This window comes from Hippoglossus hippoglossus, chromosome 10 (assembly GCF_009819705.1).
Source record: "Hippoglossus hippoglossus isolate fHipHip1 chromosome 10, fHipHip1.pri, whole genome shotgun sequence".
Taxonomy (NCBI): Eukaryota; Metazoa; Chordata; class Actinopteri; order Pleuronectiformes; family Pleuronectidae; genus Hippoglossus; species Hippoglossus hippoglossus.
Genome location: NC_047160.1, coordinates 5,866,599 through 5,886,912, shown reverse-complemented (window position 1 = coordinate 5,886,912; position 20,314 = coordinate 5,866,599). Strand labels below are relative to the sequence as shown.

Genomic DNA, 20,314 nt, shown 5'->3' with positions numbered 1-20,314 from the left:
ATCATGTTCATAATGCAAATAGTAGAGAGACAGAGCTGAATGAAAGTTCACAAGTTGAGTTTGATAATAATAACTTTTAAGAGTCTGATGAAGTACAGAATAAATTAAAGCCATAAAAGGAATCATTTATTTGTTGTTTGTGATACATAGAGAGTTAATGTTCATCTTTATGACAATTACCAGTTCTGAGCTCACTCCATGCTATTATTAAACAGATGAAAAGCTGCTATGTTCTTGTTACAGTGACATGGGAATGGCTCTTTTCACCTCTTCAGTCTGATGTTTCTGTCTGTCGCTCACACACACGCACGCACGCACGCACGCATGCACGCACACACACACACACACACACACACACACACACACACACACACAAAAACCCACATCAGCATCAGATTTCCCTTTATACACCAAAACAGACAGCTGTGTGTGCATTCCACTTCCCCTTGCAACATTCTTGTCAGTGTTTCACAACTCCTGACGATGCAAACTACCTTTTACACATTTAGATATTGCTATGTAAGCTACCGACATTTCAACTATATTGTTAAGATGTGCAGTTTCATCTACCACTTCAGACTTTTGACTGATTGGTTCATTGGTTCATCTTGGCTTCATACACTGCTCATATAGTTACTGCTTAGCAGAATAACCAGATGGAACTTAATAGGTTCAGATAATATTAAGAGGATCATGAAATAAGGTTTACACACTGTATATAAAGATGGAAATTATGACAGCTCCCCAAAAGTCAAGCCGAAAAAATCTTGATCGCCTCCTGGTGGCTGTCTGCAGTATATGTCAAAAATTCTGGCTTCTCCATATCATCAGATCGAACCTGAGCCATAGTAAAAAATAGTACATTATGAATGATTTTCTTCCCCAAAGAAAAAGTTTGTGTCATTTTAGGTAGTTCTTATCACATTTATGTTTGTTCAGGTGTTCATTTTTCTGATAAGTTTGGTTTGAATTAGTTATTTGATGCTATAAAAACCGAGTGAAATGTTATGATTGACAGCTGAGACTGACAGGTGATTGGTTGGGGTGGTGTATTGGCGGGACCTCAATGCCACAACTCCACTCTACGATCACTTATGCTCAGACTCTGACTCAAAATAGGTTGAGATGGCAACATCCACAGCCTGGATATTTTTACTTCATTTTTTGCAGTGGGAGGAAGTGGAGACGCATCATTTGTCTTTACTCACAGTCTATTGTTTTGACTTATTTTTAAATTCAAATGGGATTTTACACCAATTAAAACAATATGGCTTGACAAACTGTTTTAGCCCTAAAATAATTCGATTTGATATCTGCTCATGTCTGATCTATTAAGATGGACTGTGATTTACAGCATTGGGGTCGTCAATGGGGTCAATTTTGAAGTCAGTGGGTCGCAGCTTCATGATGCTGGTCTTCAGAGAATACCACCACCCTCTCCATGTGTACCAAATAATACCATTATCTGTCACTGCACTGTAGTGACCACTGGGGTAGTAGATGCCATTAAGATGAGCCGAGTGACACCTTGAGAGAGAGAGAAAGAAGAGGAAATAATATTTGATCAAACTTTAATTTATATTTTATGCTTTGTGCTGTGTATGTTGGAATCTTTGTGCATTTTGGTGGAAGAACTGTACTTGTTGAACCACCAGCCTCCTTCGTCTTCCTGGGCACAGTTGCCTTTGTAGTTGTCATTATCCTGGTCGTAGGTGCTGAACTTCATGCCCTGGTGACTCGCCCACTCCGAGACACCAACATGGAAACCTCCACACAGAGCATCTCCAGCTGTTCCTACATAGGCTCCAACCGTGAGTCGGTAGTGATCCTGCAGAAAGACATATTGCAAGAGTTGGTCAACAAAAGAAAAACTTAAGACATCGTTCAACATTTTTAGAAAGTACAGTTTCTTAAAGAAATCAAAATGAGAAGCTCCTCATGCCTGTAAACTAAATATGAAGAAGTATTTTCAGTATACAAAGCCCTGAAATCCCTCTGTCACATTTGTCACGAAAAAAAAGGGAAGTCGTCTAACTTTTCAAGAGAGGGTCACCCACTAAACCCGAAGGTCGTTGGTTTGATCCCTGGCTCCTCCAGTCTGCCTTACGAAGTGTCCTTTAGCAACATACTGAACCCTAAATTGCAGACTAGAAAAACGCTATATAAATACAGTTAATTTGAAACTTGTTGTTTTTACATATTTAAAAAAGAACCAATTAACTACTGAGCTTCACTGGATTGGATAAAAAAATGTATATCTTTGGACAGAACCCCTCTTACTGTTTCTCCCTCCTCCCAGTCTTTATGCTAAGCTAACCAGCAACCGGCTAGCTTCATATTTTGTGTAGAGACTGTAGAGAGATGTACCCTCTCAACCTTCAGAACTGTTTCTATATGCCTGCACATAATGAAAAAGATGGAATATATAAACACAAGAAAACCAGATGATTAGCTCCATCGAGGAATTACTATTCATCAGTTACTTTCCTCAGCATGATCAAATATTTGTAAGTATATGACAAAAAGCTATACAGTCTAAGGTTTTACTGCATTATAGTTGTCAGTCTGCATCAGCACCTTTTCATCGGCCACTTTGAAGTTCTTGTACTCAGCATAGCGCTGGCCACCATCAAAGTCTTCCAGGTTTATCCTCAAAGAATAATTCCCTGTAACACATAGATTTAGTCAATACATGTCTGCAAAACAATCCATGTATATCAACCATAGACTAAAGATGAATAGTGCAATGCCACTTCCAACCACTATTCAGGAATGAATCTTGCTGCTGTAATGTTGCAAATTTCCCCATTGTGGGACTTATAAAGGATAATCTTATCTTATCTTATCTTATCTTATCTTATTAACACTGCCATCTTGCACTGATGATGTAATTTGGAACCAAAGTCTGTGTAGCAGTGGGGGGATGGAGCCTCAGTATTGTCTTAGCTGTCAATCAGGATGTTTCACCCCATTTTTATAGCATGAAATAACTAATGAGAATCAAACTGAATGGAAAAATGTATTATTAATTATTAATGAAATGAACACACATACACCAGTGTGATAAAATCTAAATTGATAGGAACCATCTTTGTGAAAAATGTGTTCTACGTTTATTTTGAACCACCAGCCACCAGAGGGCAATCGTGACACTTTGGCCTCACTTTTTGAGTCTAAAACTTCTTCTTGCAGATGGAAATATGAACAGTGACAGTGCTGCAAAACGGCAAAGCTATGTGCCTGAAAAACAAAACGAGGAGTCCATTCTCTGTGGTTTCATTACTGTGAGCATCACCGTTAATATTACATTTGATCCATTGTTAATGTAAGAAAATAGATGTTTTTTAGAAGTGGTGTTGACCTTGTGCAGTGATGTGATGCAGGTTGTCATTTCCAAGCCAAAACTCTCCTGATTTTGAGTTCATGTCTCCAAAACCTTCTTTGTACTCCGCCCAGGACCTGATAGATAGATAGATAGATAGATAGATAGATAGATAGATAGATCATTCTACTTTATAAATTATAACTAATGATCTTTTGTTTAGAGCAATGTCCTTAAAAGGATTCAACCATTCTCTTATCAATGGGGGTTTAGAGGAGAATCATGAGTGTATAATATTCTTTTTAGGCCCGATAGCATTATTTTCACTTGATTTCATCCCTTTACATTAACAGTTATCAGACTTCAGACACACCTGTTAAATGTCTCACTTCCATTGATGCGTCTCTGAATGACAGTCCAACCTCCTCCTTCACTCATATCACAGTACACTCTGCTGGTTTTGATTCTGTAGAATCCACTGGATCTGAAGCCGGAGGTGAAAAGCTGGGAGCAATCTGACACACACACACACACACACACACACACACAATATGTATTGCTATATACTGTATGTGAGGGTCTTTATATTAATTTCCTCATTCTGAAAGTATGCATAATATGAAAAAACATGCACACAGTCATTGTGAAGAATGAACTTTGGTAAATTATCTGTTGTCTGTTTCTCTAATAGGAGAGCCTCATGCACTAGTTCTGCAGTTTTCCAGTTCTGAGGCCCAGACAGACCTGCATACTCAGTGTCCTGGGTCTGATTCACTTTGTTGTTGTCGATAGGTTGGTTCAGCGATTGTAATCTGTGGAGGAGGAGCTCTTGTTTCTCCAGCAGGCCCTTCAGGAGATTCTCCTGTTCCCTCAGACGAGCCACCTCCTCACTGCAAGTTTGTAACGCCTACACACACACACACACACACACACACACACACACACACACACACAATTAACTTCTTACCCATGTGCTACAGTAATAATAAAGAAACAAACATTTCTCATTGAAAACAATAGTATTTGCTCTTGTTGTTTTACTTTATTTCACTGTAGTAGATCTACTGGCACTTTAAAAAAAAGGAATTGTGGTAAATATGAATATTCAGCGAAATGGATCACAATACTGTCAATAAGCACCAGATTATAAAAACTGATACACTGCAGAATGTCATAGACTATTACATTCAACCCTCCCTGCAACAAATTTCCCCTTTGTAACATTAACTTAAAATGTATGCTCAGCTAAACTGGCCAGTAGGTGGCTGTAGTTACATATTTAACATAAAGATGTGAATGGCATTAGTCTTCTTATCTTCCAATCTGTTGTTAAACCAGGCTTTGGCTACTTAAAGAAACCACACTTTGAACATTTACTTATGTAAACAGTGTCACTTTTCATTGAATTAGTCCTGCAACTTAAGACTCTAAAAGTGACATCAACCACATCTCCGAGTAACTAAATATACTTATAGTGCTATAGAGCTACTTAAATTCATAAATTCTAGATACAAAATCTAGATATGTAATAAAATTAACACAGTACATTAAAGTAGAGAATGATAATGTGTTTCTACAAATGTAAAAATACATACAAACACAAAGGGAAACAGATTTGTTGAGTATAATTTTAACATTTCCAAATAAAAAACTCACACAGAGAGACTGACAGCAGGCAGTGATGACCATCAGTCCCATGAGCAGCTGCAGTGGGCCTCTCATCCTCGTCTCTTCGACAGCAAGTCAAGAAAAAGGAGAGTTCTTCCTCTCAAAGTTGAGTTTTATACTGTTGTTTCAGTTGTCTTTTCCAACAGTGTGTTGGATTTTCCTCACACCTGCAGCCAAACCAAGCTGTTGCCACATAGAACCAGAAACTGACAAAATACCAGATTCTCTACAGTCATAAAATGTAGGAAATATGCAGGGAGGGTCTGGAACACATGTGCCAAAACTGGCTGCACTTGTTGGGAAATTCTTTCTTGTGGTATTATACGTAATGGAATAAAATAGCCAATAGGTGTGAATAACTATGATAATATTCCTCAACAAATATATGAATTTGATCAGAGATGATGAGAACATCACAAAATCAAGTGTTTTTACCGTTGCCATTTCTCTCTCCTCGCCTCTGTGTTCTGCCGTCTCTTTTTATCATCCCTCTCGTCTGTTCTCCACTTGACAGCTCTCTCCTATTCCTGCTCATCTGCCTCACACTCTCCTCAACTATCATCAACAGACTTGAGTGGTAATTCAGCTGATGAGCAGTCAATGCTGTGAGGAGCTTAATGCCACTGAAGGTCACCTCCAAACAGCAGGAAGATACTTTATCTCAGAGGATCACAAAGAAACCTGAGTGAATAAAGTGGCCGTTACTGATTATTCAAAATAGAGATGGCACAAGCAGGCTGTTGTGTCAAGGAAAAGAAGACAGGTTTTAGTTTTAGCTCTTGCAGAGCACAATGGATAAGCATTTCATCACCATAACATCTTTGCCACCTCGTCCTATGAAAATGAGAGTTCATACATGGCTCTCATTCTCGTGTCTGTGACTTGTTGTATATCTACAGATATATGTGTATATTTAACCCATTCCTTTTGTGTCAAATTGTTCTTTTTCTCAGCCAAAATTGACTGAAGTACATTTTCTTGACTTCATCTTTGTTGTGCACTAAAGAAATACTGTTACTGTTCATGCCAGACCTCTCTATATCGTCTTCAGTCTATATGTATATCAGTTTATTCATGTGAAGATAATCTGAACTTATCAATGAGAAAAACAGAATCATTTTGTGTCAAATTTACTTTTTATTAGTTCATCTCCATGTCTTCATCTGCCTTACTTCATGTACAGTATGTGCACTAAAATACTGTAATCTACCAAATTGAAATATTTAGAAATATCTACAATATATATTTATAATTTTAGAATTATAAATTGACCTGAAGAAAAGCCATAATACAATATAATGAATTAGTTAGTCTTCAGTATTCAGTCTTTGTTGTTTTGTCCAGTCATCAGTGAGATTGGCCAAAGATTCCATCCTCTTGTAGGCTCTGATCAGTGACACACACACACACACACACACACACACACACACACACACACACACACACACACACACACACACACACACTACAAATCATGATAGTGGAACTTTTGTGTCACAACAGGTGAAAGAACCAGACAAACCAGAAATTTGAGCAAGAGTTGAATTTGTTAATATTCAAGCATTTGGGCTTACTTGAATACCATCTTACATTTTATTCATATTTTTATTTAAAAACAATCAGCACTGTCACAAAGGTCTTCACAATACTAATCTGGCAAAACAGTAGCATTAACTGTAACGTTATTATTCAGAAATCTAAGTGGGCTATAATTAAAGGACTGGTGTTGCAAATGCTGAAACACGTTAGCTCTATCCAACTGTTAGAGTATATAAGCTGTTTTGAAGTAAGATGATGTATCATTTCAGCTCTGTAACTGGGCCTGAAGTCCTTGTTTTTTGCTTGATAGCACAGTGCCAGAACATTTCTCAGAATGTGGTCATGAGTTATTTATGAAATGAACTGCCCCTCTTTAAACCTCCCTGCCTCCATCATACCTATCACACCTTAACAATCATCAGTATCACATCATCAGTCATTATTACCTCCATCAACTTGTCTGTTGACACTCACCTTCAGGATTCTAAGTCTGACTTCTTCTGGTTACCCTGAGTTTCCCTTCTCCTTGTTACTGTTTCTCCGGCTTTACGTACAGGAGGAGGAGAGGAGAGGAGAGGAGAGGAGAGGAGAGGAGTAACATGCTGTTAATGTTGTTTCCATACCATGATTTATTACCTGTATTACCTTATTACCTTTGGTTTGTAACGGCTCTGTCCACTGTGAGGTGTCAGGATCGTCTGGTTGAGCATCATCACACTTCTTGTAGTAATACTCTTGATCAGGAGGCCCAAACCGCTACACACACACACACAAACACATGTACACAATTAGTGCTTTATAGCTACACCACACACACACACACACACACACACACACACACACACACACACACACACACACACACACACACACACACACACACACATACACAATTAGTGCTTTGTAGCTACACCACACACACACACACACACACACACACACACACACACACACACACACACACACACACACACACACACACACACACACACACACACACACACACAAAAAGCTGTCTGTACCATGTCAGGCCACATGAGGCTGATGAAGAGAATGATGGGAAGTCCCACAGTGAAGACATAGACACCCCAGAGCCATGGACGCTGGTTGGTGGCCAGTAGGAGGCTCTCTATGATACCTGGCTACAGCAGACATATACAAAAAGTATATATATACACATCTGTTATATAATATCTACAGCATATCCAGTTATCATGCTTTAACACACATAGACGCCCTAAGCAGCCAGGAAGAATTCTGGCATCACTAGAGAAGACAGATAATAATAGTAATACTATCACCACAAAATGATGATCACATGAAAGAAAATCAAGTAAAGTATCTGAATAAACAATAATAATACAAGAGAAATTTAAAAAAAGGGGACCATAAAAGCTAAGGGCAGCCTGCAGACCAATCATTTATTTCTGTGCATATATAGATCTGACCACTAGGTGGTGTATGAGTACTATCTAACAATCTAACTAAATCTGACCTCAAAATTGTTTGTTTTTTTCAAGCATGTTTTGAAGATAATCACACGACAGGCTTTACCTTTGCTTTATGTACATCCATTAATTATTTTGGAAAATGTACAATGTCTTTATTTAAGAGGCCTTTAAAGAGATATTGTGAAAAGACATTGTGCATTATTTGTTGTTTGTGGTTATAAATGTTCAATGTGTTGGACATTAATAATGATGTTTAAAAAGACAATAATTAATCTTCTCTAAATAGTGATTAATAGATTTAGTTCATGGAAAATTAACATTACATTAAAGATGGTCTTACCTCTGCTGCAGAAGACGCTGGTGTCACACTGGCTGCCAGCGTCACACACAGCAACACAATGCTGATCTCCATCACTGAAACACACACTAACATGCACACACATTCATTCAACCAAGCGCATGATTACAGCTGAGTGAGACGTGAGAGAGGGGATGTTTTTGTGTTGTGATCAGTGTGTCACAGAACAATTAGAGACTACGAGACAAAACACCACAGATAAGAAACATGCAAAGAGAACAGAGGGGAAGCAGAGTGGGACAAAAGAGGGAGAACATCAAAAACAGAAAGACCATTGAAGTGAGAGAAGCTACAGAGAACCAAACAATGTGTTGACAGAAACTACTGTACCTGTTTATGCAGCGATTTCTCCACGAGATCCCTTCAAGTCACTTCCTGAAATCACAGGCATGCCATGTTGGACTTTGGTCCCAAGTCACTCACTGACATGCTGCAGAAAATGCAGTGAGCACATTACAGCCGTCTCACTTGGTTATTTAAACAGCCTTTCAGCACACGAGGGAAGTCAAGCCTTTGCACATGGTTAACCTTTAACACAAACCATGAACATTTCCGAAAAATAACCAAGTTATGTTGTCTAAACTTTCTGCCAGTAAGGACTTCTGTTCGGAAGCCTTGAAGTTCAGGGGCAGATCCAGAATTTTTCTATATCAGGGGCCATAAATGGGCCACAATTTACACAGAGGGGCCATATATGCCTGACATCCAAGCTCAATTACTGATTCTGTAAGGTTTGTATTTATGTCATTCCTTGTTCGCTATTAGCTCTATAGCTTTGAGCTAACAAACACATCGTTGAATATATTTTGAAAACTGTTCAAGCACATTGTGTTCTTAAAAATGTGCAAACAAATTGCCCCTTTTTTGTTAGTAAATTACAACTTTATACAAATCACTGACAGGACAGGGGTACTTTAGGGGTCCATCTCATTTGGGGCCAGTGCCTCCTTGGCCCCTGTTCAAGGTAGCAGCCTTTTACAACAGACTGGCATCACCCAGTGGCATAAGAATAACACACCAGTGTCTTAATTCATTTTGCATGTTATTACTATGCAGGTTTTGCTTTTGACTTGTCATTTCACAGTGTTTAGTCTCTACTGACTGACGTTCAGAGCCTGTGTTCAAACCCTGGATCTCTAGACATAAAACACAGAATGCCTTATTTACAGGCCATCTCATGATGTCACATAGTTCACATGTGTTCAAAGCTTAACACAGTATTTAATAGTATTCTAATAATGAAGCTGTTCATATACAATGAAGCTAAAAGATTTTGACACATTTTCAAAGGAGGAGCGTTTTTTCAAAGAAGAAAACATTTACACTTTTCAAAATGTATTTTCTCTTCTGCTATAATCAGAAGTCAGTACAACACAAATGAAAAACCTTAACATCCTCTACAGTGTTCTTCTCAAATAGAGCAGATGAGCTATTAAATAAAACAACTTGAGGGAGTAAAAAGACAAAACACTTTGGGAGTCAAATATAAACAGCTAGTCTTGAGTTATGAGGGACATCAAAAATATAGAATGATGAAAAATATTGATCCGGTCATGTAAGATGTTATATGATAGATTAACAGAACGATCGAATGATCGTGAGGGGAGAAGTTTAAGTATCTGATGTTTTTAAATGTCTTTATAAGGTCTGATAGCAGTCAGATTATAACCAGCACTCACAGACTTAATGCTGCCTAGTGAATTCAAGATTCAAGACTTTATTATCATGTGCACAACAATCACATTTAGCAGTCGCTGGCAATGAAATGCTTGGGTCACAGGCTCTCTTCTAGCAATGCTCAAAATATTACACAAGCAAAAAATAATAAAGCAGAATAAATAACAAAAAAACTGAAAAAAGAGCAGAGCTGTGGGGGAGCTTGAGACACGGCAGCCGTCCTCGGCGCCAGCCTCTTTAATTCATACTTGAGGACATATATCAGGTCTGTGTTTACCTAATCAAGTGCCAATGTCAATATATATACAAGGCATTAGTGCATTCCTGAGTTAACCTTTCCTAATGAGTTTTACTAATCGTTAGATATAATAGTTTTTTTAATGGTTTTCAAGCTTTGAATTAGTTTCTCGTATGAATGTTTTTTAAGATGTCTGATCCGATGGTACTTTGAGCTTCATTTTACAAATGTGAAATAAGAGGCAGAATATGTTAAAAACTTCAAGTAAGGCAGCTGCAAAATAAATTGTGATGCATTTCTGTCAATCGATAACGCACAGAATGAGAGATTAGTGGTATTTTCTTTTGTGTTCCAAATTCTGTGGTTATATAAAAGAAACACAGTCAGGGTTTTGTGACAATAAAGATGTGGTGTGATATTTCAATAGCTGGAGTGTTTCCCTCAGAGCCGGATGTTGATTTCACTGCGCACACCCTCGCCACCAGAGGCGCTGTCGTTGCCGTCTGACAGGAAGCCACTGCCTGTGGCTACTGTGGCGATGTTGTGTTCAAGCACCGTGATTCGCTGTTTCATTCTCAGCTGGGAAGAGTTGAACTCGCTCTGCAGACGGGCCAGGCATGTCTGGAAACAATATTATTATCAGTTACATCATCATCATTGTAACAATGAGTGTGTAACGTAGTGACAGTACTAACAGCAGCAGTAGCAGTGAACTGGTTGTTCTGACCTGCAGCCGATCCAGACTGGTTTCCAGTCGCTCCACTTTCTCCTCCAGCTCCTCCCCCGCAGACACATTCACTTCCTCCAAAAGCCCCTCCTTCCGCAGGACGTCCCTTCCCCTTTGCTCCAGCTGGGCCCGGGCATGGGGGAACTCTTGAAGTGCCTCCATGAGGTCTTGTTTGGAAAGGCAGAACAAATCGGAGTAACCCAGACTCTGAATGTTAGCTGTACGTCTGTTCCCCATCTTGCTGCCACTGATGTTCAGGATGCTGATTTCACCGAAGCAGCTCCCTGCGGTTAGAACAGCTAACTGGGTGACTCCATCCTCTCCCACCACTACCAGGCGGCCATCTTTAATTATATACATCTCCTTACCCACATCTCCCTTGGAAAAAAAAGACAGAATATATAAGTAAGGAAAATTAGTACTGATACTGTATACATAAAATATTTCCATCACCACTCACTGAACTAGGTTGTCCTAGTGGCCTAAAGGACGCTGACCATGGACCTTTCATTGCCCATCTTTATTGCTTTACTGACTATATCTAAAAAGTGCAATAATAAGAATAATACTTTGGACAAAAGATGGCAATAAAGGTCAACAACAGCAGAGATATTTTTTGTTTTGTCATTGGTGCAGGCAGTTTGTCCAGTGATGCCAGAGAAAACCAGGAATGCAGATGTAGTATTGGAACCCCAAGTAGGAGACAGGGTAACATTTTTCAATATATGTGTTTTTGAGAGTGGTATTAATGGACTACAGTGTGTGCAACAGTACCTACAGAAACAGAAGTGGTACAACTGACCTTCCTACAAATGTAGTCTCCAGGACTAAACACCTGTGGTCGAAGTTTTAACACCAACTCCACCAGGAGGCCTGCCTCACAGTCCTGGAAAATACGCACCTATGCACACACACACACACGCACACACACACACACGCACACGCACACGCACGCACACACACACACACACACTCACACACACACACACACACACACACACACACACACACACACACACACACACACAACAAATCATGATAGTGGAACTTTTGTGTCACAACAGGTGAAAGAACCAGACAAACCAGAAATTTGAGCATCAGCAACAATACTGGCAACTTAAGTTAACGTTACATTATCCTTCCATATTGGCTCAGTTTTTCATTTTCTTCTATTGATGTCCCAATAACGGCCAAACTCAAACATGTATTTCCTGTTTCCTTCAACCTCCACTGAGCTCCAGTGGACCTCTACAGGTCACAGTTCACCTCTATTTAATTGTAAACAAAAGATGTTCTTGATTGACCAATAGAAACACTGATGCTCCCTCTGTCACTATATTGAGAACATTAAAAGAGGTTGGGGTTGGGTCACATTGACTGATTGTCTTTACCTTCTTCAGTGTGTCCAGGTGAACATTAATAGCAATCTCTGCTCGCAGTTTACTGGGCAGGCTCCTCAGCACTTCCTGTTCATCTATTGTCTTCTGATTGGTCCAGAGGTAGTCGAACCAGTGAATGACGCGTTGCTCTAGCACCTTGCTGACATGTCTGAAGTGCATGTAGTGTTTCAGCCCATCTACACGGCTCTGAAAAGTGGCTCTGGTGGCATTCATGTTAGAGATCATGGATCCAACATTTCCCACAATGGAGGCGAAAATCAGGACACCAACCTGGAACAGAAAGGAGTCTCAACATTTTTTGATAGATTGAAACCAGAATCTGACTTTCATGGACAATTGAGGAAGGATAATGTGAGCAAAGGATACTCCGTTGCTTTGAACATACCAGGAAGTCAAATATCAAGAACAAGTATTCTTCATCTCTAACAGGAGGTGGTGTCTCTCCAATAGTGGTCAGTGTCAGGGTTGACCAGTACAGACAGTATATGTAACTCCTGCTCAGAGACCCAAACTCTGGGTCTGAGGCATTGGGATAAACCCATGAGTCTGAGCCCAGGCCCAGGACCTTAGAGAAGCTGTAGTATACACAGGCATTCCAGTGGATGATCACCAGGATGTACAGAACCAGTTTACAAATACGGAAAGCGTTGGGGTAGCCTGTTCGGGTCTCTGTACGTTCAAACAGCTCAAAAAGACGTGGCAGACGCAGGAGGCGGTTGAATCGAAGAAGAGGAGTGTAGCTGATTCCAACAGTCAGGTACAGCAGGTCGGTTGGAAGGATGGAACAGATGTCAAATTTACACTGTGAGGTTCGAACGTAGGTCTCTCTCAGGCGGCGCACGTCTTTCACCATCAAGCCTTGATCCAGAAAACCTTCACATACAATATAACATTCAGAAAACTGTAATTAAAACAAAAACCCAGGGCAAAGTTTTTGCCACAAACTTTTTGTGTGTGAATGGAGATTTAAGCTTCATGTGTCTGATTTCAGTTTCTTCAGTACCTGTATGGAGGCGAACAGCAATATCCAGGATATAGACGCCATCACAGACATAGTCCAGCACCATCCACACTAACAGGTTCCTCATCTGAAGCTCATCAAAACAGGCCCTACAGATACAGATACAACAACACTCAAGCACACAAAGAAAAACAAAGCAACGTGTTGCACTTGCTGTTGTTTTAGTAGCAGTTGCTGTACCAATAGTACCATGTTTAATTAGATGCTAGTCTTTGCATCTGTAGGAGTAGCATCTCAAATTAGATGCCACTATTGCCACTACCGCCCAATACTTAGATAATGCCAAAGCTATTGAACTAATATGTCCAATGTCTTTTTCATTGACAAAGTCAAACATTTTCCTCACAAAGAGGCTGATGAAGTACATGCATCTAGTGACAACATGTGTATCCAAGGAATCAGATGCTACATCCCTCTGCAGTGATGGGGCCTGAAGAAGGAAACTGGACATCCCACAGGAGAGAAAAAGGTGAGGGGAAATAATGCTGTCTACAGCTGGTAGTTTCTGTTTCTAGTTGCACTAACTTGTTTTCCATTAACCTGCATTGATAAAAACATTTTACCACTTGGGCTCACGTAAAACCAAACATTGACATATGACAAAACAAATGGTTGCCCAGCTACACATCCAGCAGATATGGCATACTCATTTATTGTCAATATTCTAGCTATTTTCTCTTTTCTTATTGTTGCATTTTTTTTTTTTGCATTCGTTTGTATCAATAGAATAGATTTTTTATGGGCCTTAAACAAAGTATGTTTAAGTGTATATATCTGCTTTCAGACATGCACTGAATTCCGGAGAACCTTATGAACATTCTCCAGAGGGGCTGTATGTGAGAACACAAATGTCCGAATGAGAGTAAAACATTCCCACTACTGTTGCTCCAGTTGAAATAAGTTAGTGGCTAAATGCCCCGCGATGTTCTGTAGATAACTTTGTCTGCTATTTGTTGAATGGCAGGTAATATATAGTGGATTCAACTCAGCTTCTTTGCTGAAAAAAGCTGCCTTTCTACAGCTGGGAATTATAGCTGTCTTTTAAGATCACATAGGTAAAATGTTCTTTCACAAATGTAGCACACAACAGGAGATTGTCCATGACAGCAACATTCACACCAACTATACTTTCTTTGTGAGGGGTGGGGTCTGGGTAGAGGGTGCAGGAGGAAGGATAGAAACATCCTCAACACGTCCACTCGCTCTGATTGACCAGCTCTATTCACACATGAGCTGAATCATTACATTACATGGACTGGAGGGAGCTGGCAGAGTAAAGTCTGTTTAATGTCCAGTTCAGCTGATTGGGACATTTGCGCTTTCAAATAGGTCAAGATAAATCTAGGGTTGCAGTGAAAGCAATAGCTGATGACAGCTGTTGGAATGAAGGGCAATAAAACCAAAACAATGAACTGAAAGTCACTGAAGCTGTTTTCAGACATGAATTCAAGAAAATGTTCAGAAAATTGGGTCCAGACATTTTCATCACTATCTGTGAAGTTTCCTGCTGTATTCTTGTTCTTGGGCTCACTCGAACATTTTCAGGACATTTTGCAAGAGGCTGGTAGGAACAGTTCCCTAAAATGTCCGGCACAAATGACTCAGACATTTGTATTATTACAAACAACCCTATGAACAATTTAGGGAAAATGTCAAGATATCAGTTGCATGTCTGAAATCAGTTTACAGTGAAATGCTACAGAAGGGGTTGACTTCAGAGTTGTTGATGATTCTTCGTGGTGGCATTGGTACGAGGAATATCTCCAATATTACATGTACACTGTCGTTTGATCCATTGCTGATATGAAATGAATGATGAGTACAGCCTTAAAAATAGCCATTTATTGGTGACTTGAGGTGACTTGCTCACAAGCAGTGAAGCCTCGGCAGAATATTTTATTTCTGCCTCCAGAAACTGCCAAACATGGCAAGGGGTAAATCCAATGCCACATTTCCAAATAGAGTAATACTGTTCAGGCAAGGACAATCACTGTGCCCATTTTTCTGTCTACCTGTTGGAGCTGTGACAGTTGCTATAGTAAGAGCAGTAGCTAGTGGTAGTATTATAGAGTATATTCTCGGTAGTCCAAGAACTACCATTGGTACTGTTAGCCACAATAACAGTTGCCAACCTGACAACTAATACGGTCCAGTTGTAAAAGACTGCAGCACCAATCACGGTCAGCCAGTGGTAGTAAGCATCATCAGACGGAGATAAGACCATGATATTACACCTCCTTCTCCTGCCAGACAGGGACAAAAAGACAGAAACACAGTTTTATATGCAAGAGCCACACGACATTTCAAAGTGTATGCATTGGGATTTTGGTTTTCATACGTGTGTCTGGTGACATTATCTGCATTGGAGCCAGTGTGGCTGTGGCTGTACATGCTGGGTGGGGACTGCATGTCCGTATGGGCTGGACCTCTGAAACGCTCCAAGAAGGAATCTGGTCGCTCCGTCTCGTCAGCCAAACTCTTCTGAGCCCATTCTCTAAGAGTGATCACCATACTAACTATCCTGCAGGCAAGCGGATGGACGAAAGGCACATCAACGTTCAATAACTGTATGTCTTCTTCTGCTGACCATTATAGGGAATTAAAAAGGTCAGCACTCTCTGGAGATAAATGGATCTAAATATATTCTGGTCAGGTAAATGGCCAGTTAACATACCTGGAGAGAGCTCCTCGCCCACGAAAAGAATTCTGGGAATTAATGTCTCTCCTATCAATGGCTGCCATCCTCTGTAGCTCTGAAGAAGTGTCATCACACATCGACTGACCTCTACAGACACACACAGCACAATTATATAATAGATAATATAAAAGAGTAATTCAGCAACTACTACTACAACAAAGGTTCATTTACAGAGGAAGATGTTGACGATCTAATCAGAGTGAACAAAACTGTGATGGAACAATTATATAATAAAATATGACTAACAGCTGTTTTATTAGGTGCTAGATGGATAGGGTTCCAGCAGTATCCATTGTGAACAACATGTGTAATTAGCAGAGGATGGTTTCAAGCCATCACCCTCTGGGTTCTGGGTCAAGCACGCTCCCGCTGCGCCACTCTGCTTTTCAATGATGCTTTTCAGGGGTGACCACAATATTCTTTGGATTCTAAACCATTTAAAAAAAAAAATGATTAGGGCTTTTGGATTGAATTAAGTGGATTTTCCAAAGGGAGGACCAAGGCGGTGATTTTAGGCAAATTTAAACAGAAAGAATGCATCAAAATTTGACAGCTTAGCTACACAACTTGAGCAAGATCATCCTGAATGCAGGGAAAGTCAAACATGTGATTTGTAGAAGTGAGTTTCAAAAGCACATCTCTTGAGATGGTAGAGGTTAAATCCAAGTCTTAGAATGTGCTGGAGTCATGACTTTAGTGGAGTCATTTAACTTAAGTGTTGCCAAAGACATGTAGGGGTTGTGTATTATCACAAGGTGGACAGAGAATCGAGCTTCAGCAGTTATCCATTTCTAACAACCTATGTAAACAGCAGAGGATTTTATGGGTCCAGCACGCTTCCACTGCCCCTCTCAGCTTCCCTGCTTACTGTTAGCGGTGGCAAGGAAATTTGGGGGATTTCAAAAAATATTTGTTGTGGCCTAAATGAAGTGGATTTGCAAAATGTTGTTGTATTTTACCTACTCACGATAACTTGAGCAAGTTAATTATTAATACTTGCCAGCCACAGTGAAAAGAATTTATCATCAAAATAAGTCAAAGACATTTGCAGGATCTTTATTATCACACTGAGGGTATAGAGCTCCAGGTCTCATCCATTTCTGTCCACATGTGTAATTAACAGAGGATGGTTTCGATCCACAGACCTCTGGGTTATGGGCCCAACACGCGCCTACTGCGCCACTCTGCTATATTTCTAGTTCAGGGTAGCAAGCAAATGTTTGGGCTTTAAAAAAGATAAATTGAGCAAGTTTATACTGAATATACAAAGTTAGAGGCACTTAGCCAGTCCACAGTGAAAGGCTGGAATTCATTACTGAATGAGCTGTAAAGGAAATAAAAAGTTGTATTTGTTTAGTGGTACAATGTTCATATACATACACCATGTTTAGATATTCCATGTACATGAGTTTAATCTGGCAGTGGTGGGACTTGAAACCATGCCTACATAGAGACTGGAGCTTTAATCCAGCACCTTAGTCCACCTGGCCACACTACCTAGTTACATCAAGAAGGTACAGTGATGCCACCAAGCACTAAGTGACTTTGATGACCTATACAAAACTCAAATGAAGTAGATTTGCAAAAGGAAGGAGCAAGTTGACGAACCATCATTGTTGGTAAATCTAAGAGAACAAATGCAACAACACAGTTGGTCATGGTTGTTTTTGACAACACCTACTCACGGTAACTTGATCAAGTTCATTCTGGATTAGAAATTAAAGGAATTAGTCAGTAACCGTGGTGGATGTGCAATAGGGATGACGAAACTGTCATTGTAACTAAATCTAAAGAAAAGGAACACACTTTATGAACACAGGTTTATGTTTTTGTATTTTACCTACTCAAGATAACTTGAGCAAGTTCATTCGGAACACTAGCAATAAGCCAGTGCACAATAAAAGTCAGGAATTCATCTTCAAAAATTGGTGAAAGAAAAATTAGTGATGTCTTAAATTGAGATTCAAAAGCTCATCTCATGGGATGGTAGAGGCTAAATCCAATTCTTAGATCAAACTTAATGGATTTGTATTATCAGTTGTCAGATCATGGACAGGGTATCGAACTCCAGCTGTTATCACTTTTTTATATTAACTAGCACCGGATGGTTTTGGACCCCCCCGACCTCTATGGGTTATTGGCCCAGCATTCATATATAAGTAGCTTGAGGAGTTATCTGCTTAGATTTTTTTCATCTTGAGGACTCAACTACAAATCTTCACCTTGGCCTCCACTGGACTCCAGTTTTCAGCATTCTCACAGATGTCTACGCTCCTCCAGGTAGGAGATTCAAAAGCAAGCCTTTGAACACAGTGGCAAGAAAGACACTTTTGGCCTTAAATTGCTGGAGTCATGGCTTTGTTAAAGTTCTGTAAAGACAGTTGACAGGATTTTTATCAGCTGCCATTCTCTTATACAGTTGTCTGGATACATTATCCATTGTCCATGTCAACAATGGCAAGTGGCTGAGGTTGGTTTTGATCCATCAACCTTCAGGTTATGGGCTCAGCATATTTTACCTGTGCCACTAGGCTTTCCCATTATTTTTTTAATTTTTGGAATTAAAAAAAAAGGATTTTATTGGTCTCAATTGTGGACTCAATGAATCGGATTTGCCAAAGTCAGGGATTGATCTTCATCCTGTTCACAGAATGAACAGTGAAGGTTTATCACAGTATTTTGTGTTTTTTCTGCTGTAATCATAAGACTTGAGCTAAATATTCCAAATGCATGAATGTAAACTGGCAGTGGTGGGATTTGATCCCATGCCACACTAAAGACTGGAGCCTTAATCCAGCACCATAGACTTCTCGGCCACACTACCACTTTGTAAATTTGGAGGCGTCTGGGACGCATGTAGCCACACCTTTTTCACTGTGTGAACACATGCGTCCTGGGCCACAAATGAAGGTCCACCTATATGTGTGTGTGTGTGTGTGTGTGTGTGTGTGTGTGTGTGTGTGTGTGTGTGTGTGTGTGTGTGTGTGTGTGTGTGTGTGTGTGTGTGTGTGTGTGTGTGTGTGTGTGTGTGTGTGTGTGTGTGTTTTTGTGTGTGTGCGCACCTGCTGAGTGTGCTGTCAGCTTGGTCACTCTCCTCCTCTGTCCATGTTTTCACAGAAAGCCTTTGTGAATCCTGCACTGGACCTGTCATACTACGCACACACACACAAACACACACCACAGAAAGACTCCAACACATTATTACCACAGACAAAAAACAAACACATACAAACATACCTGATTTAAAAAACACACGCAGTTATAATATACACTAATAAACACATACATGCAATAAAAAGCAAGCTACCACACTCACACTGAAGAGAAAAGAGCCTCATGCAGACTGCCAAACACCAAACACACAACTCACTCACCAGCACACGCACACAAGCAATGTCCGAGCCACAGTCAGAAAAGGAAGGTCATCTAGTACAAAGTCATCCTGTGTCAAGCATCACCACGGAAACCAGACGGCATAGCAACAAGCTGTACAATTGTGAATGACAGTAGATCATACGCAGGAGTGACAGAAAGATCGACATGATGTGATCAAAGACAAACCTGATAAATTTCCTGACGCACTCCAGATCAGATCATCAATCCATCAGTTCAGTTCACATTGTTGGTTTGGTTGCATCCCATTGATTAATCTGTGTATCTACCATGTTTCCGTCTATTTATATAAATTCGCAAGACACTGATCACGGAGGACTGAAGAATACTCATATGAGGGGATGGATGGGGGGAACAAATGTAATAGATAAAAGGAGTGATCACATGATACTCCACAAAGCATCTTTTAAATTGCAAATGTGTTTATGTGTGTGTATGTGGACATATGTGTGTGTGAGTGTGTGTGGGTGTCTTTTTTCACCAGCAGGCTCATCTGAATTCAAGAGCCCTGCTTGAAGTGGCCTCTGAACTCAAGTGTGTGTGTGTGTGTGTGTGTGTGTGTGTGTGTGTGTGTGTGTGTGTGTGTGTGTGTGTGTGTGTGTGTGTGTGTGTGTGTGTGTGTGTGTGTGTGTGTGTGTGAATATTCCCCTGATTAATGGAAGAGAAGTGTTTTCATGTACGCACCTGCACATGTGAATATGGGCAGGATGTTGTTTTTCTTTATCCAGAAACGGATTTTAATCATCACATTGCGTCGAGGAATAAACCAGTGGAGCTGGAACATGTTAACAAGAACCAAACATGCTTTCTTAAGTTACTACA

The 20,314-nt window shown here is 40.0% G+C and overlaps 3 protein-coding genes across 6 annotated transcripts; all 3 read right to left on the bottom strand.

Annotated features, from left to right (window-relative positions):
• Nucleotides 1-961: 961 nt before the first annotated feature.
• LOC117768954 (fibrinogen-like protein 1) lies at nt 962-5,165 on the bottom strand. Its single transcript, XM_034597480.1, has 7 exons — nt 4,979-5,165; nt 4,067-4,229; nt 3,696-3,837; nt 3,362-3,459; nt 2,578-2,666; nt 1,641-1,828; nt 962-1,527 (listed from the first exon to the last, which is right to left on the bottom strand). The coding sequence occupies exons 1-7, from the start codon at nt 5,042-5,044 to the stop codon at nt 1,332-1,334; spliced, it is 942 nt and encodes a 313-aa protein (XP_034453371.1). The 5' UTR covers nt 5,045-5,165; the 3' UTR covers nt 962-1,331.
• A 696-nt stretch (nt 5,166-5,861) lies between these two features.
• LOC117768958 (calnexin-like) lies at nt 5,862-8,845 on the bottom strand. 3 transcript variants are annotated; one of them, XM_034597486.1, is made up of 6 exons: nt 8,669-8,845; nt 8,321-8,406; nt 7,552-7,671; nt 7,183-7,285; nt 6,976-7,073; nt 5,862-6,376 (listed from the first exon to the last, which is right to left on the bottom strand). In XM_034597486.1, exons 2-5 carry the CDS (start codon nt 8,390-8,392, stop codon nt 7,006-7,008), a joined length of 363 nt encoding a protein of 120 aa, XP_034453377.1. In that variant the 5' UTR covers nt 8,393-8,406; nt 8,669-8,845; the 3' UTR covers nt 5,862-6,376; nt 6,976-7,005. The 3 variants fall into 3 exon arrangements, with proteins under 3 accessions (XP_034453377.1, XP_034453378.1, XP_034453379.1); XM_034597487.1 differs by having other exon boundaries at nt 6,373-6,407; nt 7,004-7,073; XM_034597488.1 differs by lacking the exon at nt 5,862-6,376 and adding an exon at nt 6,433-6,455 and having other exon boundaries at nt 7,004-7,073.
• An 880-nt stretch (nt 8,846-9,725) lies between these two features.
• Nucleotides 9,726-19,822, bottom strand: LOC117768945 (cyclic nucleotide-gated cation channel-like). 2 transcript variants are annotated; one of them, XM_034597462.1, is made up of 12 exons: nt 19,661-19,822; nt 19,162-19,251; nt 16,076-16,186; nt 15,740-15,922; nt 15,534-15,644; nt 13,384-13,490; nt 12,766-13,253; nt 12,372-12,650; nt 11,783-11,881; nt 10,981-11,358; nt 10,622-10,874; nt 9,726-10,295 (listed from the first exon to the last, which is right to left on the bottom strand). In XM_034597462.1, exons 2-11 carry the CDS (start codon nt 19,248-19,250, stop codon nt 10,695-10,697), a joined length of 2,025 nt encoding a protein of 674 aa, XP_034453353.1. In that variant the 5' UTR covers nt 19,251; nt 19,661-19,822; the 3' UTR covers nt 9,726-10,295; nt 10,622-10,694. The 2 variants fall into 2 exon arrangements, with proteins under 2 accessions (XP_034453353.1, XP_034453354.1); XM_034597463.1 differs by lacking the exon at nt 19,661-19,822 and adding an exon at nt 19,416-19,422 and having other exon boundaries at nt 9,726-10,293; nt 10,592-10,874.
• Between the last annotated feature and the right edge of the window lie 492 nt (nt 19,823-20,314).

Excerpts from the sequence above, each read along its gene's own strand:
- LOC117768954 (XM_034597480.1), bottom strand. The coding sequence starts at position 5,044 with ATGAGAGGCCCACTGCAGCTGCTCATGGGACTGATGGTCATCACTGCC. Across the intron at positions 3,838-4,066 it reads CCAGGACACTGAGTATGCAG|ATTGCTCCCAGCTTTTCACC; the intron begins GTCTGTCTGGGC and ends TGTGTGTGTCAG. Across the intron at positions 2,667-3,361 it reads GCATCACATCACTGCACAAG|GGAATTATTCTTTGAGGATA; the intron begins GTCAACACCACT and ends TATGTGTTACAG.
- LOC117768958 (XM_034597486.1), bottom strand. The coding sequence starts at position 8,392 with ATGGAGATCAGCATTGTGTTGCTGTGTGTGACGCTGGCAGCCAGTGTG. Across the intron at positions 7,672-8,320 it reads CAGCGTCTTCTGCAGCAGAG|CCAGGTATCATAGAGAGCCT; the intron begins GTAAGACCATCT and ends TGTCTGCTGTAG. Across the intron at positions 7,286-7,551 it reads GCCTCATGTGGCCTGACATG|CGGTTTGGGCCTCCTGATCA; the intron begins GTACAGACAGCT and ends GTGTGTGTGTAG.
- LOC117768945 (XM_034597462.1), bottom strand. The coding sequence starts at position 19,250 with ATGACAGGTCCAGTGCAGGATTCACAAAGGCTTTCTGTGAAAACATGG. Across the intron at positions 11,359-11,782 it reads GAGACTACATTTGTAGGAAG|GGAGATGTGGGTAAGGAGAT; the intron begins GTCAGTTGTACC and ends TTTTTTTCCAAG. Across the intron at positions 10,875-10,980 it reads CCAGTCTGGATCGGCTGCAG|ACATGCCTGGCCCGTCTGCA; the intron begins GTCAGAACAACC and ends TATTGTTTCCAG.